Source organism: Ceratotherium simum, chromosome 8 (genome assembly GCF_057802395.1).
Source record: "Ceratotherium simum simum isolate JZ-2026a chromosome 8, ASM5780239v1, whole genome shotgun sequence".
Lineage (NCBI taxonomy): Eukaryota > Metazoa > Chordata > Mammalia > Perissodactyla > Rhinocerotidae > Ceratotherium > Ceratotherium simum.
Genome location: NC_141907.1, coordinates 68,210,066 through 68,235,547, shown reverse-complemented (window position 1 = coordinate 68,235,547; position 25,482 = coordinate 68,210,066). Strand labels below are relative to the sequence as shown.

General features: G+C 38.3%; 2 protein-coding genes across 3 annotated transcripts; one reads left to right on the top strand and one right to left on the bottom strand.

Moving 5' to 3' along the window:
- The first annotated feature begins 534 nt into the window (after positions 1–534).
- On the top strand, positions 535–20,444 carry ABRAXAS1 (abraxas 1, BRCA1 A complex subunit). 2 transcript variants are annotated; one of them, XM_087434527.1, is made up of 9 exons: positions 535–681; positions 3,106–3,196; positions 5,981–6,017; positions 9,691–9,757; positions 11,582–11,778; positions 12,547–12,666; positions 14,348–14,432; positions 16,846–16,960; positions 17,357–20,444. In XM_087434527.1, the coding sequence occupies exons 1-9, from the start codon at positions 595–597 to the stop codon at positions 17,791–17,793; spliced, it is 1,236 nt and encodes a 411-aa protein (XP_087290653.1). In that variant the 5' UTR covers positions 535–594; the 3' UTR covers positions 17,794–20,444. The 2 variants fall into 2 exon arrangements, with proteins under 2 accessions (XP_087290653.1, XP_087290654.1); XM_087434528.1 differs by lacking the exons at positions 535–681; positions 9,691–9,757 and having other exon boundaries at positions 3,177–3,196.
- A 97-nt stretch (positions 20,445–20,541) lies between these two features.
- Positions 20,542–25,439, bottom strand: MRPS18C (mitochondrial ribosomal protein S18C). Its single transcript, XM_004430906.3, has 6 exons — positions 25,236–25,439; positions 24,386–24,438; positions 22,528–22,611; positions 21,429–21,486; positions 20,745–20,804; positions 20,542–20,660 (listed from the first exon to the last, which is right to left on the bottom strand). Exons 1-6 carry the CDS (start codon positions 25,333–25,335, stop codon positions 20,584–20,586), a joined length of 432 nt encoding a protein of 143 aa, XP_004430963.1. The 5' UTR covers positions 25,336–25,439; the 3' UTR covers positions 20,542–20,583.
- Positions 25,440–25,482: the final 43 nt, after the last annotated feature.

The following is a 25,482-nucleotide window of genomic DNA, read 5'->3' as shown; positions in this document are numbered from 1 at the left end:
AAGCAAAGAAACCCAATTCCTTTTCTGTCCCTCCCCCCACACGGATGGAACATCGCTGGAAAGATCTAGAAGAGACAATCCCTGAAACGGGCATTAGTGTTCCAGAAGTTTCAGTGGGGAAAAGGCAGCATCATGCACTTTAAAAACCAGAAACGTGGCACATCCATTGTGATATAAAAATGTCACTCAGCAATGCTTTTATTCTGTCAGCAGTGTTCCTTTTTAATAGTTTTGCACATATGCCACGGGTCCCTCAGCAGCAGCTGCCCACCCAAACGCGCTCCGTGGTGTCCTGCAGGGGTGCCCAACACCAAGCGGCGTTTAGGCAGAAGGGATCAGCGGGAGCCAGAGGACGACCCCCTAAGCATGAGCACAACGCACGCCACGCTCCCCAGCAGAGGGCACGCGCGCCTCCCACGGCCCGCCCTGTCGGCGGAGCGCGCCGCGGCCTGTGCGCAGGCGCCGGCGCAGGCCCCGCTGCCCCCCGCCCCCGCTGGGCCCCGCGCCCCCCCCACCCCCGCTCGGCCCCGCCTCGCCGCCTCAGGATCGGCGGGCCCCTACCCGCGCCCCCTCGAGCGGCAAGGCGGCGGAAGCATGGAGGGCGAGAGTACGTCGGCGGTGCTCTCGGGCTTTGTGCTCGGCGCGCTGGCCTTCCAGCACCTCAACACCGACTCGGACACGGTGAGCCAAGGGGCGGGGCGGAACCCGCGTCGCCTGAGAAGAGGCCCGGCGCGCGGACGCCCTACCGCGAGCTCCCCGACGCGGCAGCGCGGGGCTCTGCCCTCGGGGCCCTGTCGCCGCCGCTGCCGGGCCGTCCCAGGTGTGCCTCCCGCCGCTAGGGCTGCTCCAGGATTAGCCCGCCCTCCTCTGGCCGGTGTGGCCGCGCCCCGAGCCGAGGGCCCCACGCCCCACCGCCCTCGCAGCACTCCCCCTTCTCTGGCTACACCTGGTTGCGAGGACAGCCTCCACAGCGGTCTCGGCTGCTGCTGGGGACGGCGCCGCTTACGTGCGCGTCTCCCGGCTGCCGACAGTCGCTTTCAGCGAGAACGGAGTGTTTCATGCAGAGCAGCTGCTGTGCTCGTTTGTAGACATGGCAGCTGGGAAGGGGTAGTAGGTGTTGCATCCAGGGGCTGTTTTTTGGGAAATGTTAGTGGATGAAAAAGCTTAATTGGGTATACCGGATATCTGACTTTTGTTTGCATTGGTATCAAATATATTGAAGTGTAAGCCCTCAGCTAGTTCCTTTTCTATGCTTTCAGTTATAATTTAAACATTTAAGTTTATCCTCAAATATTAGATATTTAAATGCTTACTTCATACCTTTTCTTAGGTTCAAAACCTCTGGATGAGATTAAATAGTGAAGGTTTAAAATACAGTGCCTATTTTTTTAAACGTTTATTTTTATGAAATTAAAAAAACACTGTAAAACATTGAGCCCGGAAAGTACTGTAGTGTCTCAGAGTAAGTGTTGAGTAACTTGCTAATACAGGTTAGAGAATACCATACTGAACAAAGCCTAGTAATTTCTGCTAAATTTTGTACCCGTTGTTTTATAATATAAGGTCTTTTTTTTGTTTTTGGAGGAAGATCAGCCCTGAGCCAACATCCGTGCTAATCCTCCTCTTTTTGCTGAGGAAGACCGGCTCTGAGCTAACATCTATTGCCAATCCTCCTCCTTTTTTTCTTCCCCGAAGCCCCAGTAGATAGTTGTATATCATAGTTGCACATCCTATAAGGTCTGTCTTATGCAAAATAGTTTGTGGCACAGTCCTAATAGGGTTGGAATTGGTATCTTTCATGTATACAGTTTTGAATAACCTTGTAGATGAACACCTACCAAAGAGCAAATATATGACAATTTAAAATGTATGTGAGGGGCCGGCTCCGTGGCTTAGCGGTTAAGTGCGCGCGCTCTGATGCTGGCGGCCTGGGTTCGGATCCCGGGAGCGCCCCGAGGCACCACTTCTCCGTCCAACGTGAGGCCGAGTCCCACGTACAGCAACTAAAAAAGGATGTGAACCTATGACATTCAGCTGTCTGCTGGGGCTTTGGGGGGAAAAAAACTGAATAAATAAAATCTTTAAAATGTATGTGGCTGTGGAAATTATTTTGGAATGTCTTAGTGTAAATATAAACAGAATGGGTCCTTAAGTTCTCTGTACCTTAAAGGATTAGCCCTTGAAAAGTGCTATAGTGTTAGAGAGGCTCTTGTTTCTTAGATCTTTCTCCTAAAGTCTTTAAAAGGTGGTTTTCTGGATAGTCGTACTTGCATTGCCCCTGCTTCCTTTCCCAGGATTTGCCTGGAACACTTGAGCATAGAGTTCTGGATTGGTCCCCCTTGATTCCAGAGAAGACTCACAGTGTGGAAACATTCCTTTTGTGCTCTTCTTTTAATGAAATGAAAAAAAAAAAAAATTCTTAACTAATTATAAAGAAGATAAAATCCTCATTGTCTGTCAAGGGCATTGGGTCTTTAAATGTGCCAAGAGAAATAATTGAATTCTCTGGAATTCAAAAAAATCACTACTGTTGTGGCAAAATGTGTTTTTAAAAGAAGGGTCACAGCTCCCCTTTGAGAAAGCAGACTCTGATATTGAATCCCAAATCTTTAATATTTTGCACAATTTTTAATCTAAAAATACTGATCATTGTGTCATTTCATAGCTGGGAAGCCTCCACTGGCTGCTAGAAGCACGTCCCATTAATCCAGAGTCCTTGGCTAATCATTTGGGATGTTCCATTATTGGTGCTATTCCTGTCTGTCTTTGATTTCCTTACTCATAGTGGAGCCTTCTGTTCCAAGGCAAACTGCTCTGCTCCTTGTTGCTCAAACATAGTGTGCTCATTTCTGGCTTTAAGCCTTTTGTGCTTCCAAGTGTGCTGGGAATCACAGTGGTATTTACAATCTCTTCTACTCACTCATTTAACTGTTCATGTTTCCCAACTAAACTGGAAGTGCACCTGGTCTTTCTTTTGTGTGCCCCCTAGTTAGTAGCACACACTTTGGCACTGTAAAATACTTGGGGAATAGTGGTTAGTTAAGTGACTGAATGGTAATTCTGTCAGTGTATTCAATATACTGCTGCTAATTTTTGTCCTCATAGGAGGGTCTTCTCCTTGGGGAAGTGAAAGGTGAAGCCAAGAACAGCATTACTGATTCTCAAATGGAGGATGTTGAAGTTATTTATACAATTGGTGAGTCACTTATTTCTGTGTCTCCTGTTTTTGATAGTTTATGCTGAAAGAGATCAACATAAATTACTTTTTAAATTGTTAAAAAATAGATACACATTTTTAAAAGCAGATTTTAAAAGAATATATTACACTCATTTCTGAATTAAAATTATGGCCATGGCCTAGTTTAGAGCAAGAAACAGTATGGCATATAGGAAGCAGATAAGATTACTGTGGGGAAACAAGGATGAAATAGCTCCTGCATATATTTAAGTGGCAGGAAGACGGCCCAGCAAAAAGAGGAGGAACCAATGAGCAAGACTAAGAAAAAAGATAAAACAATTCAGACAAAAATGTTAAGTGCTGCAGAAAAGTCAGAAGATGAGAACTGAAAAAACTCAGTGATTAGCTAATTGAAAACCTTAAGTAATTTCTGGAGTGTAATGGGGGAAGGATCAGACTGCAGAGGGTTCAAGGAGTGGGTGGTGAGGCAGCTGCACCGGGGGCAGCTGTTCTCTCAGGGAAAAGAGAAAAGGGGGCTTTAAAATACATAGGGAGTTTTCTGATTAGATAACATATACAGTTTTTTCTAAGCACATTTTTTTAAACAAAATTGGTGGTGTACTTTATGAAAAATTTGGCATCATGACATCATAGTGTATCATGACCATTTTGCCAAGTTAAATAATCCTCTAAATATGATTTTTTGTAACTGCATTGTATTCTCTATGGCCTTACTTTTATAGCTATATGTGATTTCAGCAGTCCTTTAAATAAATAAATTATAATGAGTTATTTCCAATTTTTCATTATCATAAATTATACTACAGTGAACATCCTTATATATAAATATTTTTCTACATCTCTTATAGATAGATTCCTGGGAATGGTATTACAACGTCAAAGAGTATGAATATTTTTAAGGTTCTTGAACTGTAGTAGCAAATTGCTTTCTAGAAAGATTACATCAGTCTATATTCATACTTTGTCATTTTTTGTTTGCCACTTTAACAGGTTAAAAATGGAAGTATATATATGTAAAGTAAATTTATATATATGTATATAAATTTATATACATATAAAAATGTAGTATATATGTGTAAAGTAAATATATAAAGTAGATTTAAACTCTCATTAGAGTCTTCTCTGGCAACAACTGTTAGTTTTATGAGTATTTTGTTTTACTCATTAACAGCACACATAATACACACGTATATAAATGTGTATATATTTTTATTTACACAAACAGGGTCATACTACACATATATGAATATCTCTAAGATATCATTACTGCAGAATAGTATCAATGTTTATAGTTTCTCATTCTTTCTAATGGCTTCAAATGCCCATTATATGGCCACACCATAACTTATTTAACCAGCTATGAATGACTTTCTGTTTTTTTGTTAATACGAAACAGTATAACAGTGAACATTTTATAGTGCATATATCTTTGTGCCTTTGAGTATATATGGAAGTCAGAGTCCTAGAGGTAGACCATTGCCTTTTGGAAAAGTCATGCCATCTTCAACTCTTCCACGGTACGCAAAAGTGCCTGGGTGCCCACACTCTTGCCATTGCTAGGCATTATCAGATCTTTTAATCTTTGCCAAGTTGATAAGTGAAAAAAAATATCACTTTAATGGGCATTTCTTAATTACAAATGAGGTTAAGTGTTTATGTATTTGACTTTTTTGGGGGGCCCTTTTCTTTGAAAAGAACAGGCCTGTTCCATGCTTTGCCTGTATTTCTACTGGGCTACTTTGCTTTTTCTTACTGATTTGTAATACCATATTATAACCTAAGGATATTGGCCTTTTGTCATGTGTTAGACATGTTTATGCAGTTTGTAACTTTACTTTGTTAATGGTGTTTTTTGTCTGCTCAGCCGGAGCTTTAAAATCAAGCCCTTAGGGCATTTTTCTTTTCCTAATTGTAATTAGCATGCTGCCAAAAGTATGTAACATGTTTTGAGGAGTTTAATTAAGCAACCATTTTTTGAGCAACTCCATTGTGCTTGGAGCAATGCTAAGCTTTAAGGTATCAGGCAAGTGCTGTTTGAACACTTAAGTATTTGCTCAAATTATTTTAAAATGTTGGATTACTTTAAAACAGATGGCTAACAAGTACAATTCAAGATCTACAAATTAGTACATTGCTTTGGTTAATGAGATTTTCATCACTTTTTTTTTTTGGTGAGGAAGATTGACCCTGAGCTAACATCCATTGCCAATCTTCCTCTTTTTGCTGAGAAATATTAGCCCTGAGCTAACATCTGTGCCCATCCTCCTCCACTTTTTTTGTACGTGGGACGCTGCCACAGCATGGCTTGATGAGCGGCACATAGGTCCATGCCCAGGATCCAAACCTGCGAACCTGGAGCCGCTGAAGCGGAGCATGTGAACTTAACTGCCACGCTACTGGTCTGGCCCCTAGATTTTCATCACTTTTATACTTTCCCTTATCTACACTAGAGTATGCTTGGCCAGTTAGCAGTTACAAAGACTATTTCTGTTTAGTGTTTTTTCAGAGGGATTTATGAAAATGTCTAAAAGAAAATGTGTAAAGAGAATGATCACTTTTCCTATTTAGATGTATTTCTATTGACAAGAGAATAAAACTCACCACTTAAAAGATGTTACCTCTGCCTGTTAATGTCATCTTTAAGATGGAAGGAATGATAACATAGGTTTGTTGTAAGGATCAAATGACATAATAGTAAAGTACTTCCTGGCATGAAATGTTCAATATATGTTGTTCAAATGATAATTAATGTAATCATAACTAAAAATTCTTTTTTTCCAGACATACAGAAATATATTCCATGCTATCAGCTTTTTAGGTGAGTAGTAACAGCAAGTAAATGATCCATTGTGAAAATTATTCTCCACAAGTGAAGTAATTTTTAAAACTAACAAAGTATCTTAGTTACCAGTTATACGTGGTGGTATTGATTAAAACGAAAAGACTGTTTTTTAAATACCTGAAAATTCACTTGTTATTTCAGCTCGGTCTAATAGTTCCTTCTCTGTACTGATATGCTTGCTTTAGCTGGCTCCACTGCCTCTCCCAGGTACCAGTGTACCTGAGAGTTGCTTTTCCTTCTCATACCAGTCACCTCATTGCATAAACCCAGTGACACATTCTCATACATCAGCCGCAGCCTTTTTTCTACCCTTTTATTCCAATTTATCATCTGTTTCCTCACTATCATTGTTTTTTTGATGAGGAAGATTAGCCCTGAGCTAATATCCATTGCCAATCCTCCTCTTTTTGCTGAGGAAGATTGGCCCTGAGCTAACATCTGTGCCCATCTGCCTCTATTTTATATGTAGGATGCCTGCCACAGCATGGCTGATAAGCAGTGCGTAGGTCCACACCTGGGATCTGAACCTGCAAACCCTGGGCTGCTGAAGCAGAGCGTGCAAACTTAACCACTATGCCACTGAGGTGGCCCCACTATCGTACTTTTTTTTTTGGTGAGGAAGATTGGCCAACTTACGATGAGCTAACTTACGATGCCAATCCTCCTCCTTTTTTGGCTGAGAAAGATTGGCCCTGGGCTAACATCCATGCCCATCTTCCTCTACTTTCTATGGGACGCCACCGCAGCATGGCTTGACAAGCGGTGCATTGGTGCGCGCCTGGGATCCGAACCTGTGAACGCAGGGCTGCCGAAACGGAGTGCATGCACTTAACCGCTACACTACCAGGCCAGACCCCCACTATCATATTTTTTAATGTTATCTTTTGTCTGTTAACTGGTTAGGTTCTTTATTTAACTTGCTTCCTATTGCTCTTCTAGGGTGAAAACTTAATGCTCTTAGTCCTATAGATAGTAGTAGTACTGTTAGCCCTAATAGGCTATGATATCTTTAAAAACTTTTTATTGAGGTATAACATGCATGTAGAAAAGTACACAAATAAATGAATTTTCATAAAGCAAACACCTGTAACCACAACATGGTGTAATTTTAATGAAATAGCTTTGTGATTTACATAAACTGTACATGAAAAGTCAGCATTGCTATCTTAGAGTCACACTGTATGTACACATCTCTACAGTTATGTAAGAGTTACAGTGGAGCATATGGTTGGTGGTAGATGACAGAAATAAAGGCTTCGTGTGCTCTTAAACTGCTGTACCAGAAAGCCACCTCCCATAGTGCCTTTTATACAATGGACATACAAAAATATTTGTTGAATGACTGAGGGATTCTTTGTGGAGACTCATAAGTTCTTCCTTGAGGGACTCTGGACCAGCAAAGGATTAAGAAGGGAGAGTGGGAAAAAAAAAAAGTGATTCAATATCTTCTGGCAACTACCTTACATAGAGCAACTTAATAGAGTCTTAGAGCTAAGGAAACCATCTGATCAAATGATGAGAAACCCATGCCTCAGCCTTTTAGCTTTACAAGATCAAGGGGTGGGAGTTGGGGTAAAAGGAGAACCACCTGAAATGGCTCTCATTCAAAAAAGTTTACTACACACTTCATGTTTCCTTAACAACAAAATAATAGGCATAAAAAGTTTATGATATAGCCAATGCCACAGAACTGGTCAGGGGTAGGGCAAAAACTAGAAGAAGCAGTATTTCTTGAGTTAATCCAACAGCACACCAGGCTGTTTCTTCCCTGTTTTAAATAATATAGGTGAACATGTTAAAAACAAAGTCTTCTGATACCATACTTCTTGGAGACCGAATGGAATAAGCTTTAATACCTAGTTTTATGTTCTAATACAGAGGGTGGCAAAGTATGGCCCCATTGTCTGTTATTATATTGCCCTCTATGAATAGTTAATATATTTTTTAAGGGTTGTAAAAAAAAGAACAACGCAGGAATATGCAACAGAGACTATGTGTCCAGCAAAACCTGAAATATTTCCTGTCTAGCCCTTTACAGAAAAAGTTTGCCAATCCCTCTCTAATACATTGCTTCTCAAAGTTTTCCACTGAAATAACACTGATATGCTTACCTCAGAAATCCCTGGGAAATACCTGGAAAACAGCCCATTGAAGCCTAAAACTTAAAGTTATTTTTAAAAAAAATATGCAGTTTAACATAATTCTACTGCACAATATATCTATTTCTACATAAAAATGACCCCCTTCCCAGAAACTTCATATAAAATCAGTGTTGCACAGACGATATACACTGTTCCCTATTGTTTCTTATACACCCTGGTGTATTGCCTTATGCCCCAGTTTGAGAAGCTCAGAAGTGGACCATCTAGAGAAATACAGGAATAAACTCTTATACTGAGAGTTTTCATGTTGGAATAATAAATAGGTGAAATGGAGAGATCTGTTTGATCAGCTGAATATCCCCCTTTGGTAGGTAGAACACTTTATTGTGTCTATTTTCCCATTAAAAATTTTTTTTTTTTTTTTTTTGGTGTGGAAGATCAGCCCTGAGCTAACATCCATGCCAATGCTCCTCTTTTTGCTGAGGAATACTGGCCCTGACTAACATCTGTGCCTATCTTCCTCCACTTTATACGGGACGCCGCCACAGCATGGCCTGACAAGTGGTGCCTCGGTGTGCGCCCGGGATCCGAACCCGGGCTGCCAGCAGCAGAGCGCGCGCACTTAACCGCTACGCCACAGGGCTGGCCCCCCGCCCCATTAAAATTTTTTAATGGAAAATTTTTAATGTAAGTCTTTGTAAGTTAAAAAATATATATATTGCCTATTAGGATATATTTTTTCAGTTTGCTGTAGCTAAATTTTTTCAGTGTACAGATTAGAATTACCAGTAAAAGCCTATTAATAGTGAATATTATTTGTAAAGGATTTTGCATAACAGATATTTCACCATCATAGAAAAGAATATTGTTGATCTCAATGAATTTTAAAAGGAGGAAAATATTATTTGCAATCCCTGTTATTAGAAGGGAAAGAAAGCTGGAAGTAAATGCTTTAGAATCTTTTAGAATTATCTCTCAATTCTCCCTACATCTTTGACATTCCAACTATAGAACAAAGACCACTAAACTAAACCAACACCTATTCCCCGCCACCCAAAAAAAACAACCAACTTCTAAAGCATTTCTCTTGATTTGATAGAAGTAGAGCTTTTGACATTAGCAGTGAATAAATTGTCATGTTATTGTGCTTCACACTCATATGACACATTCTTTTGTATGTATCAATACTGAAAAAAAGAAGTTTTAATAAGCAAATTGTGAACTGGCTCTGTGAACTTAGAAACACCTGTACTTAATGGATAGTTTGTTTTGTTTTAGGTTAAAAAAAAATGTAATGCCCAAATTTATCTTTTGAAGTTTCTCCACTCCTTTTCCTTTTTCATTACTTATGGACCTCATATGTCTACCACTTTAAATCTGTTAATTTGAGAACTTTCCCTATTTATTTTAGAACTTCATCTGTTAGGCAACTAGGAATACAGATTTTGGTTGGGTAGTTGGGTTTGGAATAACTAAAATTAAAAGTGTTAATAAAATCATTCATATTTTTAGCTTATTTGAAATGCCTTTAATTTTGGCTTTTACAGCTTTTATAATTCTTCTGGTGAAATAAATGAGCAAGCACTGAAGAAAATATTATCAGGTGTCAAAAAGGTATTCTCTGATTTAGCTTTTCTTTTTTGGTATTATTTGTATTATTTTCGGCTCCTAAAAACGTGTAATACTTTGAAAGAACTTTTAACAGCATTTGTCTTCACAATGTCTTATAAAGCAGGTGAGGAAAGGCTTGTTCTTTCCAGAATTTCAAAGCAAAACTAGTCATTAAAAGTATTAATCTTGTTTGCATCCTTCCCTTGACTATTCTAACTAACATGATCTCTTCCTCTTCTACATTTCCCACCATACCCCTTCCCAGTACCATTTATTCTAGAACTTCATCTGTTACTGTTATTTTACGTAGCTGCAGTTACTATCTTTTATGGTGCAGGGACAATTTCCTATACAGCACCTAATGTGAATCCTCCACAGCATACTTGGTGTTCAGTTAAAACTTGTTGAATGATCAAAATAGAATTTTTTTCCAAACAAAATTTTTTCTGTGTACTTTTTTCCTCTTAAAACTTTTTGATCTCTGAGTTCAGAATAAAAATAGATTCCGTAAAAGAAGTTTCTTTTAAAAATACATCCTTTATTGAAAGTGCTTGGGCTTTTCCCCTAATTATAATGGATATTTAAAAATGTACCAGTAAAGATGTTTTAGTTTTAAAAAGAGAGAAGTAATTTTAATTTCCTCAATTTAAAGATTTTATTTATTCATTTTTTTTTTTTTCCCCCCAAAGCCCCAGTAGATAGTTGTATGTCATAGGTTAACATCCTTCCAGTTGCTGTACGTGGGACTCGGCCTCGCGTTGGACGGAGAAGCGGTGCCTTGGGGCGTGCCCGGGATCCGAACCCGGGCCGCCAGCATCAGAGCGCGCACACTTAACCGCCAAGCCACGGAGCCGGCCCATTTAAATGTACAAATATAAAACTTAGTTGCTGAAACTGTCACAGACAGATCTCTAAGCGAACTGGTTGTTTTTCCCTTTGTTATAATTACTAAGTTTTCAGTAAATGAGATTTATTTTTCCAGTTTAAAAAAAAAAGGTTTAGGGCCAGCCCCGTGGCTTAGCTGTTGAGTGTGCGCATTCAGCTACTGGCGGCCCAGGTTCAGATCCTGGGCGTGCACCGACACACTGCTTCTCCGGCCATGCTGAGGCGGTGTCCCACATACAGCAACTAGAAGGATGTGCAACTATGACATACAACTATCTACTGGGGCTTTGGGGAAAAAAAGGAGGAGGATTGGTAATAGATGTTAGCTCAGAGCCCGTCTTCCTCAGCAAAAAGAGGAGGATTAGCATGGATGTTAGCTCAGGGCTGATATTCCTCACAAAAAAAAAAAGGTTTAGTAATACTAACAACACATTTGTTGAGCATGTTACAGTTTAGAAAACCCTTTCATATTTTATTCAATTTTGAAACCAACTCTGTGGGCTAGGTGGTATCATTCTCATATAAATTTCAGTTAAAAGCTATTGGGTTCAGCTTACTTATTTAGCAAACCAAGTATCCATACAGGAAGTTAACTTGTTTTCATTGACATTTGAATTTTGACTAAAGATTAAGATTTTGAGATAGCAAATGCCATAAGACATTAGAGGAAGTTAAGAATTTTTTTGTCTAATTTTTATTGAATAAAATTGTAGCCCTGTAACTGAATGGAAAGTAATTTAACTGCAAGTCAGTTTGCATACTTTACAAAAGTAAAGTATATACTTAAGTGTATGCTTTGTTTATATATGCTCAAAATCTTGCTAAATATTAAGAAAGCCGTTCTTAAGGCTTTTAGTTTTATTGCTTAATTATGACAGCAAGACACATAAAAATTGTAACCATTAAGGTATACACCTGATATCTTTTCTCTGTTTCTTTCAGGATGTTGTGGTTGGTTGGTACAAATTCCGACGTCATTCAGACCAGATCATGACATTTAGAGAGCGACTGCTTCACAGAAACTTACAGCAGCATCTTTCAAGCCGGGAACTTGTTTTTCTGCTATTAACGCCAAGTATAATAACAGAAAGCTGCTCTACTCATCGGCTGGAGCATGCCTTATATAAGCCTCAGAAAGGGTAAATGTTGACCAGTCACTGGCTATCTTCAGCTAATAGAAAAGTACACCCAATATTTTTATTGTACTTTTTGCAGCTTACCAAGTATTTTCATATATTGTTGCATTCGATTGTCACAATAGCCCTCTGAAGTCGGTCTTACCATCTGTTCTTTACCAATGGGAAAATGGAGGTGAGATAAGGAAATCAGAAGCCCAGTATGGAATGATGACTTGTGTTTTGGGCACTGAGAATTTGCTATTATTTATCATAAAGTGGAAAAAATATGTGTACTTTAGAAATTGGTTGCCAAAAGATAGAATGTAGAACTGAAGCCTAGGTACTTGAGCAGCTTTTTGTAACCTCTGCAAGGAAGCAAGGTAGTGCTTGATGATCCACGAAAATGAGTTAACATGGATTCCCCATGGGTTGTGGAAACCACATTTTCATGGAATATGAGAATTAAGTTTAAAACAGTACCAACTAAGATTAATTTTATTATTCATGAAAGATAGGACAAATCTCAACAATACTGCCTTATTTTTACATGTGCTAATCAGTTAAAATAGCCATTAAAGTATTTTTCACACAATTATCTTACACTATGCACATTTTACAACTTTTAAAAGCCCTTTGCCTCAAGTCAGTACATTCTGTCTTTGACAGGTAGTAAGGAATCGAGTTTTTTGTTTGTTTTTTAATCTTGTAGGGGAAAGGTAGTCTGTACTAATAGGTAGATGCTAATCTTTCACTTTATTCTGTTTATATTTTAAAATTTTATTTCTTCAGACTTTTTCATAGGATACCTTTAGTGGTGGCCAATCTGGGCATGTCTGAACAACTGGGTTATAAAACTGTATCAGGTTCCTGTACATCCGCTGGTTTTAGCCGAGCTGTAAAAACACACAGGTGAGACTCCTCAGTTGCTTCCCCACTAAACTTACTCCTATTCTTTTTTTTTTAATTTAATTAATTAATTTTTTGTGAGGAAGATCAGCCCTGAGCTAACATCCATGCCAATCCTCCTCTTTTTTGCTGAGGAAGACTGGCCCTGGGCTAACATCTGTGCCTATCTTCCTCCGCTTTATATGGGACGCCGCCACAGCATGGCCTGACAAGTGGTACATCGGTGCGCACCCAGGATCTGAACCCGGGCCGCCAGCAGTGGAGCGCACGCACTTAGCTGCTATGTCACAGGGCCAGCCCCCTCCTGTCCATTTTTTGAAATTAATTTTTTTATCGCACAACACCAGAATAAAATGAAAGGAAAACTGACTAATGACCATATTACTCAAGTAAACCAGACTGCTTTTACTTTTTACTTTGTGCATGTTTCCTTCTAGCACTTGTCCATTTATAAAGTATTAAAAAATGGGGGGTTGTTGCATATCCTGCATATGTTAATGTATTTATTCTAAGAAAAAGTGGCTAGCCTCAAAATAATTTTCTAAGGCAGCAGTGCAGATTAAAGGCATGAAATTAGACTAGATAGTAAATAAAGACAAAAACTGAGGCTCACTCATAGTATAGCTGAGGTATAACTTTTTTAATAAACAATTCATAAGTTTTGAATTGTGTGCCATTCTGAGTAGCATGTTGAAATCTCACACTGACTTGCTTGGTCCCGTGCGGATCGTGAGTCATCCCTTTGTCCAGCGTACTGGATATGCTACCCGCCTCTTAGTCAGTTAGTAGCCAACTCGATTATCAGATCAACTGTCAAGGTATCGCAGTTCAAGGAACCCTTATTTTATTTAATGGCCCCAAAGCACAAGAGTAGTGATGATGGTGATTTGGATATGCCCAAGAAAAGCCATAAGGTGCTTCCTTTAAGTGAAAAGGTGAAAGTTCTCAACTTAATAGGAAAGAAAAAAAATCATAGGCTGAGATTGCTAAGATCTATGGTAACAGTAAATTTTATTACAGTATATTGTTATAATTGTTCTATTTTATTATTGTTAATCTCTTACTGTGCCTAATTTATAAATTAAACTTTATCATTGGTATGTATATATAGGAAAAAACATAGTATATATAGGGTTCAGTACTATATGTGGTTTCAGGCATCCACTGGGGTTCTTGGAACGTATCCCCCAAATATAAAGGAGAACTACTATACCACATTTCATTGATTATAAGACGCACAGTTTTACTTTTATCTCAAATTGGGATCCTTTACAAACCATGCCTTAGTGTTGTTTTTCTTTCTTCATGTTATATAAAATAATGTTGCCTCTTTCAATCAATGATGACTTAAATTCAATAAAATATTTTAAAAATTGACTAGTTCCCATTGCCAAGAAAGAAACATTTTTTCTCCCTCCACTCTTCTATCTTTATCTGTTTTTACTTAACCTCTTTTTTGAGTCCTGGCAATAGTCTTTAGGATGCTAAAAAGTTTGCTAATGTGAAGATAGATGAACTAGGTTTTCTGGTTGGTTTTGTTATATATAAGTAGGTTGACAAAATTATGGTCGCTACAAAGCCATTAAAAAGAATCTTCGTTGCTCCTCAACTACAAAGAAGTTTTTCATTGTATCATTAAAATGAGTTCTGTACATTTGCCTGAGAAAATGGTAATTTTTTACAGCTCTGAATTTTTTGAAGAAGATGGATCTTTAAAGGAGGTACATAAGATAAATGAAATGTATGTTTCTTTACAAGAGGAATTAAAGGTAAGTTAACATATCAAATATCAAACACTTAAAGACCACTTCTAGAGTTCATATGAAATTGATCACTGAAATTTTTTAGGGATAACCTGACATTTTATTAGATTTCTTTTTCTGTGTTAGTTTAGCTTCAGTAACAAAGACCTCATTGTCAGTGGCCTACAGAAACAAAAGTTTAGTCTCACTCACATTATATCTTGGCTACAGCTCTGCTCCTGTTATAAATGTCATCTTCATTCTAGGATCCAGACTGAAGGAGCAGCCCTTATGTGGGACTCACTCTTCTCATGACAAAGGGAAAAGAGCAAGAAAGTTGATGGAAATTCACAACAGCTCTTAAAACTTCTGCTCAGAGCTGGCATGTCACTTCTGCTCACATTTCATTGGCCAGAAGGTGTCACATGGCAATAGGCAGGGATATATAATCCTTTTACAGGATAAAAAGGGAAGCAAATATTTGGGAACAAACAATCTACCACAGTACCAAGTTCTATCTCATTGTGGCAGTTCAGGTCCTTTGAGAAGAGACATCAAGATGGGATTAGACATGCAAGAGATTTATTGGGAGCAAGAGCAGGCAGGGAGACTTGCAACACAAGTCTGACACCTGAGAAAGGAGGTGGGAGAAAGGGAGGATACTTGAGTAGGAAGAGCTTTTAGACTGCAGGGCCAGAAAAGTTTCAGCCAGGCTTATGGGGAGGCTTTGAATTTGAACAAAGCTGTCCTACAGGAATGGATTTGTACTAATACCCACTCTGTGCTCAGTGGTTGGCTAAGAGCAGCCTTGGGGAAGCACAGCCTAAGCACAGACACAGTAGTGGACCCAAACGGATGGCCGCTGGGGCTGTCAGTCAACTATGCTTCCTCCAAATGGAGATCTGAGTACTATATTTCCATGGCCACGATACTCATCAGTATAGCACACTAAGAGAAATGGGGTGAATACATTTTACACACTACTAATATTCGACTCTTTTTAATATGAATGATAATACAGGAATTTTAGAAAATAGAGAAATATCCAGAATCCCAACATTGTAACATAACTATTTTCACTTTGCCGTATTCTCCAGTTTTTCCCTAATGTGGACATGCTTTTATGCAGTTGACAGTAATGGGGACCTATAAATTTGCACCATGATTTTTATTTATTTGATGCATCATTAAACATTTTTCATGTTGCTACTTATTCTTTAGTTCTTTTTGATGGCAATATATTTCATAGAGCAGTATATTAGAATTCTTAATGTTAAAAGTGCCAACTTGCGGGGCTGGCCCCATGGTGTAGCGGTTAAGTGCACGCGCTCTGCTGCTGGTGGCCCGGGTTCGGATCCTGGGCGCACAGCGACGCACCGCTTGTCAGGCCATGGGCATCCCATATAAAGTGGAAGATCGGTAAGGATGTTAGCTCAGGGCCAGTCTTCCTCAGCAAAAAGAGGAGGATTGGCATGGATGTTAGCTCAGGGCTGATCTTCCTCACAAAAAAAAAAAAGTACCAACTTGGGCTAAAATAAGGAGAGTAGAGGTATGTTACAGGAACTGTAGGCAGAAAGCAGCTGAGCTTCAGGAAGGAATTGGATCCAGGAGCTGGAATGCCATCAGAACTTTCTCTTTCTTTGTGTCTGCAAGTTGGTTTCCTCCATAGTATCTACAGATCTGTTTATTCATCCACTGGCCGAACAGAGCACGGCCATCCCACAGCTCCTGCATTTAGATCTCTTCTATTCAAGAGATTAGAATTCGCCAGTTGGCTATGTAATATCTCTGCTTGGGTCAGCTAGGATGAAAGTTGATTAAAGGGGTTACTGGTGAACTTTTATGGCAGGGTATACAAGTTCGTGAGAAATAGGCTGGGCAGACATCCTAAAAACTATCCACTAAAACTCGCTATAACAACCTATTACCCTGTGATTGGAAATTAGTTACTTTTCATTTGATATTATATTAGGAAACATAATTTTATATAAATTTGTTATTTATATAAGATGTATTCCAAAAATGAAATCACTGAGTCGGAGGGTATTAGTACTTAAAACTGATGACACATAAGTCCAGTCTGCTTTTCAAAAGTAGTTTCTTTTACAGGAATTAAAATCTTTTATAAAGGCAAATGTTTGATATTATGGACCATGAAGGATTTTATATTATTTGTGAACCTAGACTGTAGTACACAACTTGGAATTTCCCCCCCCCCCCCCCCAAAGCCCCAGTAGATAGTTGTATGTCATAGTTGCACATCCTTCTAGTTGCTGTATGTGGGACACGGCCTCAGCATGGCCAGAGAAGCAGTGCCTCAGTGCGTGCCCGGGATCCAAACCCCGGGCTGCCAGCAGCGGAATGCGCACACTTAACCGCTAAGCCACGGGGCCGGCCCTACAACTTGGAATTTTATCTATGCCCTTTTCTTATTTTGCAGACTATATGCAAAAAAGTAGAACACAGTGAGAGAGCAGTAGAAAAACTACTAAAGGATGTAAACAGATTAAAACGAGAAATTAAAAAAAGAAAACAAGCACAGATTCAAGCAACACGTAAGTAAAAAGTTCACACATTACTACTTTCTGTGCTTTTAAAAAAAATTCTTACTGATTTGAATTATGGATGAGCCAGCTACACTAACTGATGAATTTGTCCACCTTAGGATTAAAATTGTTTTATTAATACTCTTAAATCCCACTGAAGAAAGAAATGGTACTATTGTGGCTATACTATATTGTTGATATTAAAGAATATAACTTTAATTTTCTCTTAGAGTATTGTGGCAGATAAATTGATTTGGGATTATGCATGTCATTTTTCTTACTTGAGATATTTTCATAAAATTGTTTAGTTTAAATCTTTTTGACTCAACTTTACTAACAAATAGATGGTTATAAAAGCTTTGTAGAACAAATATTGTATGTTGAACTGTATTTTATTTTGTTTAGGAGAGAAGAATGTCCAAAAAGACCCTCAGGAGAACATTTTTCTTTGTCAAGCTTTACAGACTTTTTTTCCAGATTGTGAATTTCTTCATTCATGTGTTATCTCCTTGAAAAACAGGCATATTTCTCCAAGTAGCTGTAATACCAACCACCATCTCAATGTGGTAGACAACCTGACCTTAATGGTAGAATACACTGACATTCCCGAAGCTAGTCCAGCTAGTAGTGCACTGCAGATGATTAAGCGTAAAGCTTTAGATACAGATGATGGATGGCCATTCAAGAAGTCACGGCTGTTAGAGATACAAGACAGACCATCTAAAGCAGATACTGATAGTAGTAACCCAGAAAAAGCATCGACAACGACCAGCCCAGAGACGGATGAAGAGATTGAGAAAATGAAGGGTTCTGGTGAATATCCACAGTCTCCTACATTTTGATCCTTTTAGGCCAAAAGATTTTTGGTTGGCTGAAGGGTAAAGCCAAACATTTATTGTTTTTACTATGTTCAACTATTTGCAGGAATACACAGATAAGTTCTAATGCATTTATTTTATAAAGTACTTTAAAAAATATCAAATGCTTTTATTTTAAAACCAAAACCTTTTTGCCCCCTTTTACAAAACCTTTTTTGCCCCTTTTCTTGAGGGAAAAGTTTAAATAGATATTCTTTTAAACTTATACAGCATTCTTGAGAATTGAAAAAGAGAGACTAGCTAGCCTTTCTTTCACAATAGAAAGAAGTCTAAAGTTAATATGAAAATTTACTTCATTTTTATCTAAGTCATTAAAATTCTTACTCCTTAAGTTGTGATAAATAGTACATTATGGCTAGGGTTGCCAGATAAAATGCTGGACACCATGCAATATTAGGGACATACTTATATTAAAAAATTATTTGTTTATCTGAAATTCAAATTTAATTGCATGTCCTGTATTTTTATTTGCTAAATCTAGCAGTTCTAGTTATGGCACAACTATAAAGCAGTACAAATAGTAGTCTCTCCCTAGTCTAGAGTCCTCTACACAAAATTGAGTGAATTCAGAATTTGAGTGCAGAGCAAGCCTGGTAATGCAATGTGTTTGAGATCAGCAATTGGTTGATTAGCTGAGAAGGTCAGTTAACGTGGGACTGAGAAATGATATATACATATATTCATACACAGGATGTCTATCACAGAGATTTCATTTTAACATAAAGCAGGAGTATACATTCATCAACCTTTTGTTGTAGGGTCCCGAACTTTTCTGCAAGTCTAAGTCCAGTGCTTGGAGTCCCTGTGTAAATCACACCCATTACTTAACCTTTATAATTCCCAGTTTTAGTTTCGTTAAAGTGAAAAATTGAAAGAAACTTGCAAAGCAGCTTAAGTACAAAATGCTTCTAGGTTTTTTCATTTCGCAGCATCCTCCTACTCCCAATCTTACTCAATTGTCCTAACCTATTGAGGTTATAGACCTCATTTGACAACTATTTCTTTTAAAGCTATCAAGTATTTCCAAAGCATTTAATTAGTTTTCATTGCAACAGTAACTTTCTTTTTAATGCTCATATTTCATCAATGCAAAAACAAATACAACTGAACAGGTCTGGGAACAAAATAGCTGATTCTTGGTAATGCAGATTAAGGAAGATTGTAAATCCCCAGTTTCATCCAGTGAGTTGGTTAAGTGGAGCTTGGCTAAGAGAGCCATTACTGTGTCTTTTTCTATTTGTCTTTTCCACAAGTGTGAGAATTTTCTATGAGGCGTACACATCACGTGAAGCCTTCATGTCTCACTCACTGGATGACGTGTGAACACACACTTTGACCATTGCTCTTCCCTCTGTTACTCCCTAAGTGACAGAGCAAATTCACAGCTAGTATCAAAAACCATCATCTTTTATCTGTGTGTTAAAATGCATTAGCTACCATGGGGTGCTTATGAAGCCCACGGGATAGCAGGCATGATTTGTGCAAATAATGAGTTTCTGCTGGGACTGTTTTACTGGTTATGTAAGAAGCCTTGTGGTGTTGCACAGGGCAGGAGGGGAAATAGGCTGTCAATCTGAACCCTAATTTAAAAATAACCACAACCATCACCAGAGCATATAGAATTTAGCACACAACATAGATAATGACTAAATGCAAACAAATGAACAAAACTGGATGTACATGCTAGACTAAGAACAAAGAAGCAACAAGCAGCCAACATATGCAAATGTCTTCTCAAGACAATAGCTTGAGATTTGAAAGACTGCTTACGTACTTGTTCAAAGTGAAGTCTAATCAGGACTTCATACAAAGTTCAATTTGCTAAAATGCTAGAGAGGTACAAAAGCATTTAGCTCATACTTTTGCACAGTGATCCATCTCCTTTGAAGAAAGCAATGCTAAATTTTCAATCATAGAGAAGCTTGCTGAGGTCATCAGTACACAGCTGACCTTCCATTATTGAGTTTCATGACCTAACATTCAGGGTATTCAGTGAAAAGGAGGAAGAGTCCTTATGGGACTTTCTTCCCCATTTACTCTCCATCTTTTGGCAGTTTTTATCACTGGAGTTAAGATAAGATGACATAATAGACTGCCTATGGATCAGTTTATTTAAAGGACACTACCAGTTTCAGGATAGTCTGGTCCAGGAATAAATATTAGGTCCTGTGATAGCACTGATATCCCTCCCCATGTTACATCTCTACAAAGGGAAGGCCCACTGTCTTAGCCAGGCATGCTTATATTTGATAGTTACAAAATCTTCCTGAGGAATTTCAAATCCACACCCTGTCACATAGGATTTCTGCATTACACAAGCATTTCACTTCCCTGTACCCATATCCCTAAAATTCCATTTACAAGACAGAATCTGAGCCTAAAGTAAAATTCTAATACAAGCCATCCCTTCTATATTTAATATCCCAACATCAATGGTATATTACTGTATGAGCTATTTGTGGACCAGATATGAGACAATCCTACAGTACCAATTCTTATGTATATAAAATGTAATAAGTATTAACATTTTAAATAATCTTTTTTTTAAATGAACATTCACTGGTATGGAGAGGGAGCTTCACTCCTGAAACACTTTTTCCTCATGAGATTTCAATTTATTAAGTTAATTTGTAGTTTGGTTTAGCCTATTAATTTTCTGTCCAAAGGCTGTTAAACCTTATAGTTTGAATCAGTATTAGCATCACACAACCATTTACTGTTAAAATAAGTTTATTGATGATAACCTTATATAATTTACTCCCGATATCTGATGTTACAAACTTTAGGGTCTTTAAGATATGCAGGATCCTTGTATGTAACTGGCATAAACCCTGTAAAGAAATAATTGAAGTTCTTCATAAAAGATATTGAGCAAAATTTTGATTAGCCCAAATCATTTTTTAAGATGCTCTTACCCATTATTTGAGCTCTCTTAATTGCTTTTGTGATTTCTTTTTGTTTCTTCCCACAAAGACCTATAAAAGAAAATGCTTTCTTATTCATAAAAAATGCCAATACTCAAAATGCATAACAATTGTCTAAGTCAAGGAACGGTTAGAAAATCTGTAAAGAGCCAGATAGTAATTTCTTAGGGTTTGCAGGCTTTGCCGGCCATACGGTCTCGGTCATAACTTCTCAGCTCTCCTGTTGTAGCTCACAAAGCAGTCACAGGCACTACGCAAAAAAAGCTATTTACAAAAAGTGGCGGATCCAATTTGCCCTATGGGCAAGAGGCCCCTGGTTTACTGGTTTAAAGAATAGTCCAGGAAGGATTATAGTGTACTCCAAAACATCAACACAATTTTTTTTTTAACTGTGAAATTTTTGTTGTACATTATTGTTTGTCAGTCACCATATAAGAACACAGTTTTTTTAGGCCCAAGTTTTCTACATGTTCTCAGCCTCTCTAGTTAACTCTGAGCATAAGACGACATGCAAAATAATCTTTTGGCCTAAGAAGAGCCTTTCTTAAGTACCTCTAGTATCTGGTCTAATAGTGATTTATAGCACTACTTGAAAATTTGCCAGTTTTCTTAAATAACAGAAGTAGATTTATACAATTATCTACATTTAAGTTGCTATAATAGAAAACAAAATACCTGTTATGTGCCTTCCATAAATGCATCCAGTAAATGGAGAAATAAACTGGGACAAAAGCTGTTTGGAGTTTTATTTGGAAAGAAAAAATATTAATACATTTGTTATTCAACCTTGTTTGTGTAAATTTCAAAAACCAAACCTATTTTATGTTACCTTCAAGTTATATAAAGGTTTATTAATAAATTTCAGAAAACTTCATAAAATATGAATAAAAATGTTGAACTATGCTCATCCTATTAATAGGTCATCTTTTTAAATAACTAAAGTAACTACGAAAGTTGACATCTCTTATCCACTGTGCAAAAAAGTCTATATAACAGATTAACGAGCATATTCTTTCAGTACTAAAGCTGTTCACTTGACTTTTCCACAGATACTTTTCTAAGATACTGCTGCTTACAAAAAGGTACTAAACATTTCATCTCTCATGATAAGCTATCACACAGTATCAGACTACAGTGAGGTCTTCAAGAAGTACAGGTACATTGGGCCATTTGCTGTAATTTATGTTTTACTAATTTAAATTGTTTAGCACTTTCCAAGTGCCAGGCACTGTTCTTGGCACTGTGCATAATCTTAATATGTTGCATTTTAAAATTTCTTGGTTTTTCTCCCTCTAAGGCAGCTATCACTATACTGTCGTCAGTATACTTAGCTCCAGCACTATTCTCTCCACCAAATTTGCCACTTTTAATTTGCTGAGTGATGGACAACAGATAAAATTATATTTGAACCAGGGTTATCGGTGGTGAGATAGAGATCAACTTCACCAGAGGAGCTTTTTCCAAACTACTCAACTCCACCAACTGAGAATCACTGCCATACTGAGCTATTATTAAGACATTTGAGGGAGAGAAAAGAGAAGAAGAAACGCTGAGCTGAAATAATGGTAAATGAGGGAGAGCTAAGGGGCTCTTTATTTGAATAAAATAGGCCTTATATACATAGAAGTATAACCGGATTGAAATGATGAATTGCTAAAACAGTTGCCTCTACACAAAGCTTGTTATAAAACTGACTTGAGTCTCTTTAGTTGGGACTAATAAAGAAGCAAAATCCTAAAATCAAGTATCATAGTGAAGTAAAACCAGATCTTACCTGTACATTCTTATAATCTACACGTTTCCCACACAAGATACATTTTTTAAGAGGCTCCTTATAAGGATTTTCCATTGGAACGGGCTAGGACAAAGGAAAAAAAAATCTGATAATATAGTTTGATGTGTTAATTTTGAATTAAAAAAATTAAATATTAAGGTTCCCACATTTAAATCTATCCAAAGGATTAGTTGTACCTTTCTTACTATGAAAAAGAATAAATACAACAGTTTGGCTTATAAAAAAATCAAGTACTTCTGAAAAGGATTCACCATTTTAAAGATTTCAGTGTGCTTGTCCATATTTTGTAGAAGTATTTTGTTTTAGTTTGGCTAAGGAGAAATTAAGTCATGGAGGACTCAGGGATAAAATATAATCTGGAGAAAAAAGGGTTTATGGGAGGTATGCAATGCTTAAAATAGTATACTCCCTAAATCCATCCCCATATTTCTCTATCAGATGTTTTATCACTACTTTTTTTTTTTTTTTTGTGAGGAAGATCAGCCCTGAGCTAACATCCATGCTAATCCTCCTCTTTTTGCTGAAGAAGACCGGCTCTGAGCTAACATCTATTGCCAATCCTCCTCCTTTTTTCCCCCAAAGCCCCAGTAGATAGTTGTATGTCATAGTTGCACATCCTTCTAGTTGCTGTACGTGGGACGTGGCCCCAGCATGGCCGGAGAAGCGGTGCGCCAGTGCGCGCCCGGGATCCGAACCCGGGCCACCAGCAGCGGAGCACGCGCACTTAACTGCTAAGCCACAGGGCCGGCTGCTTTATTGCTACTTTTATGTTATAAGAAGACAGTGCCCCATGGTTTACTGTAACATAAGGTTCTCTGACCAATTTTATGGCCCCAGACTACTTTACAAATTTGTCAGCCTTTTTGTTTTTTCTTTCTTCACTACTGCCTCTAATACTTCTGTCACAATACCTCCCTCCTACAATCAGTACAGGTGTCCCCAGTCTAGAGATTCTTAATCTAGAAATGGCTAAGAAGTCCTTGAACCCCTCCCTATAGTTTTATGTAAATTTCCAAATGAATGGGACTGTGTGCCTTTTTCTGAGATCTCATAGCTTTCATTAGAGTCTCAATGGGGCTTATGACCTAAAAAGGAGCTCTAATTTCCTTTACTCTCTTGAACTATGGTGTGAATTAGATGACCCAAGATGGATGCTCAGAGGGACTAAAGGCGTTCCTTTTGTTTTTTCCAACTCCTCAAACTTAAACCAACTTATACTCAGCTCACATGTAATGACTGACTATATTTCTTCTCTACACTGTGCTAAGTCCTTTGTATGGTCTGATTAGTGTCAAATTATCTTTGCATGTAGCAAGAAAATCTATATCACCTGAGTCCAATGCTAGTACTTGAAACCCATAAAAATACATTTATAGCTTAGAAGAAATTATATTTGATGTCCTGGTATAAAATTAATTTTGATCCCTCATACATTAAGACAGCCTCCCCAAAAGTGATGAATGGGACAAAGATAGAATTGAATTTGAAATGGGAAAGAGAGCCAACCTATAGGTAAGCTTTGTACAGTCCCTTTGGATTATCTCCAATTATTCCATCCACCAAAACTACGTTTTTTAATTCCCAAACATGCATATCCTTAAATTTAAGATCTAGGAAGAAAAATATGGTATTACAGAAACCGTGCTTCTTTTTAGAATTCTAGGAATTCTCTTGCTTCAAAACTCAAGTGACTACTCGTCAATGAATTATGATTTTCGAACTCAGGCTAATGATTATTGTTTTGTCCTCCAGCTGAACTCTATTCAAATAGCTAAAATACAGGAATTTGGTCTTATTTGCAAATGCCTTATAAAAAAGGAAGGAAAAAAGTTCTTACCAGGTCCTCATTGCTGGTTACCTCTTTATATTGTGAACAACTTCTCCAAAGCACTGCAATTAAATAGAAAGAGCAACAAACCAATTCTTTTTGTTAGCTGAGTAGCTAAAGAAAAATTTTTGTTTTTCTGGAGGCAAGATGCATCAAGGGACACAAGATAAAAGAAAGGTTTTATACTCATTATACTCACAATGACTGGATAAAAACCTTTATATTTGAGACAGATTAGGACTTAAGATGGATGTGTTTTCCAGGGCTTTGGGGAAAGGGCATATATTTCCCCACCCATAACAACCTCTCACCTACTTTCTTCCTGAAATTTATTTTTCCTTCTCTCCACGGTTAGAGGCAGATTTTAATGCAAATTCTTATGGAGAAGCAACAGAAAGGCATTGTCATACCAAAGGGAAAATAACAGATCTACAAAGAGTAGTTATTGATAGAGAAGCACAGAAAAGATAAAAGGGCGGAAATGATCGATTGGAGGGCCTGTGTCACCATTTCGCCCTGATCTTGGACTTGAGACATTCGGCATTTGTGCTGGATGACTCTGGAAATGTCCTTCCTTACCAAGTTTACCCGGAGATCTTAGGCACGTCTCTGCCTCTTTTTGATAATCATATCACTCTCCTCGTATTTTTTTTTTTAAAGAGTGTACTGGACATCTCACGCCCCCTTCAGCTTTAAAATACCAGTCCTCGGCCATTACAGATTCCCGCCTGTCTTGGAGAAACTCTTAATCGCCTAGAAGCCGGCGTCGTTTAGCTAACAGGGACGACTCCCCCGACTTAACCAGGGCTGAGGGAAGGGCTGCAAAGCTACAATGGAGCGTAGGACACGGAGACTTTACCCGCGGGAGTTCCGGGATCTGTCAGGCAGGCAGCAGCCTTTACGAAGTGGGTCAACTTCTTCCTCCCCAGACCACCGCAAACAGCAACCATAGCTGCCATGGTTCCTCGTCCCTCCCCTTCCTTTTCTCTTTCGAAATCGTCCTGACAAGTCCCTTCCGGTGCTCAGTCCCTGTTGCCCCGACTGCTCCATTCAAGGGTTCCGCGGGCGAACGCTGGGACACGAGAAGAGTAGGAGGTGTTTCCAAT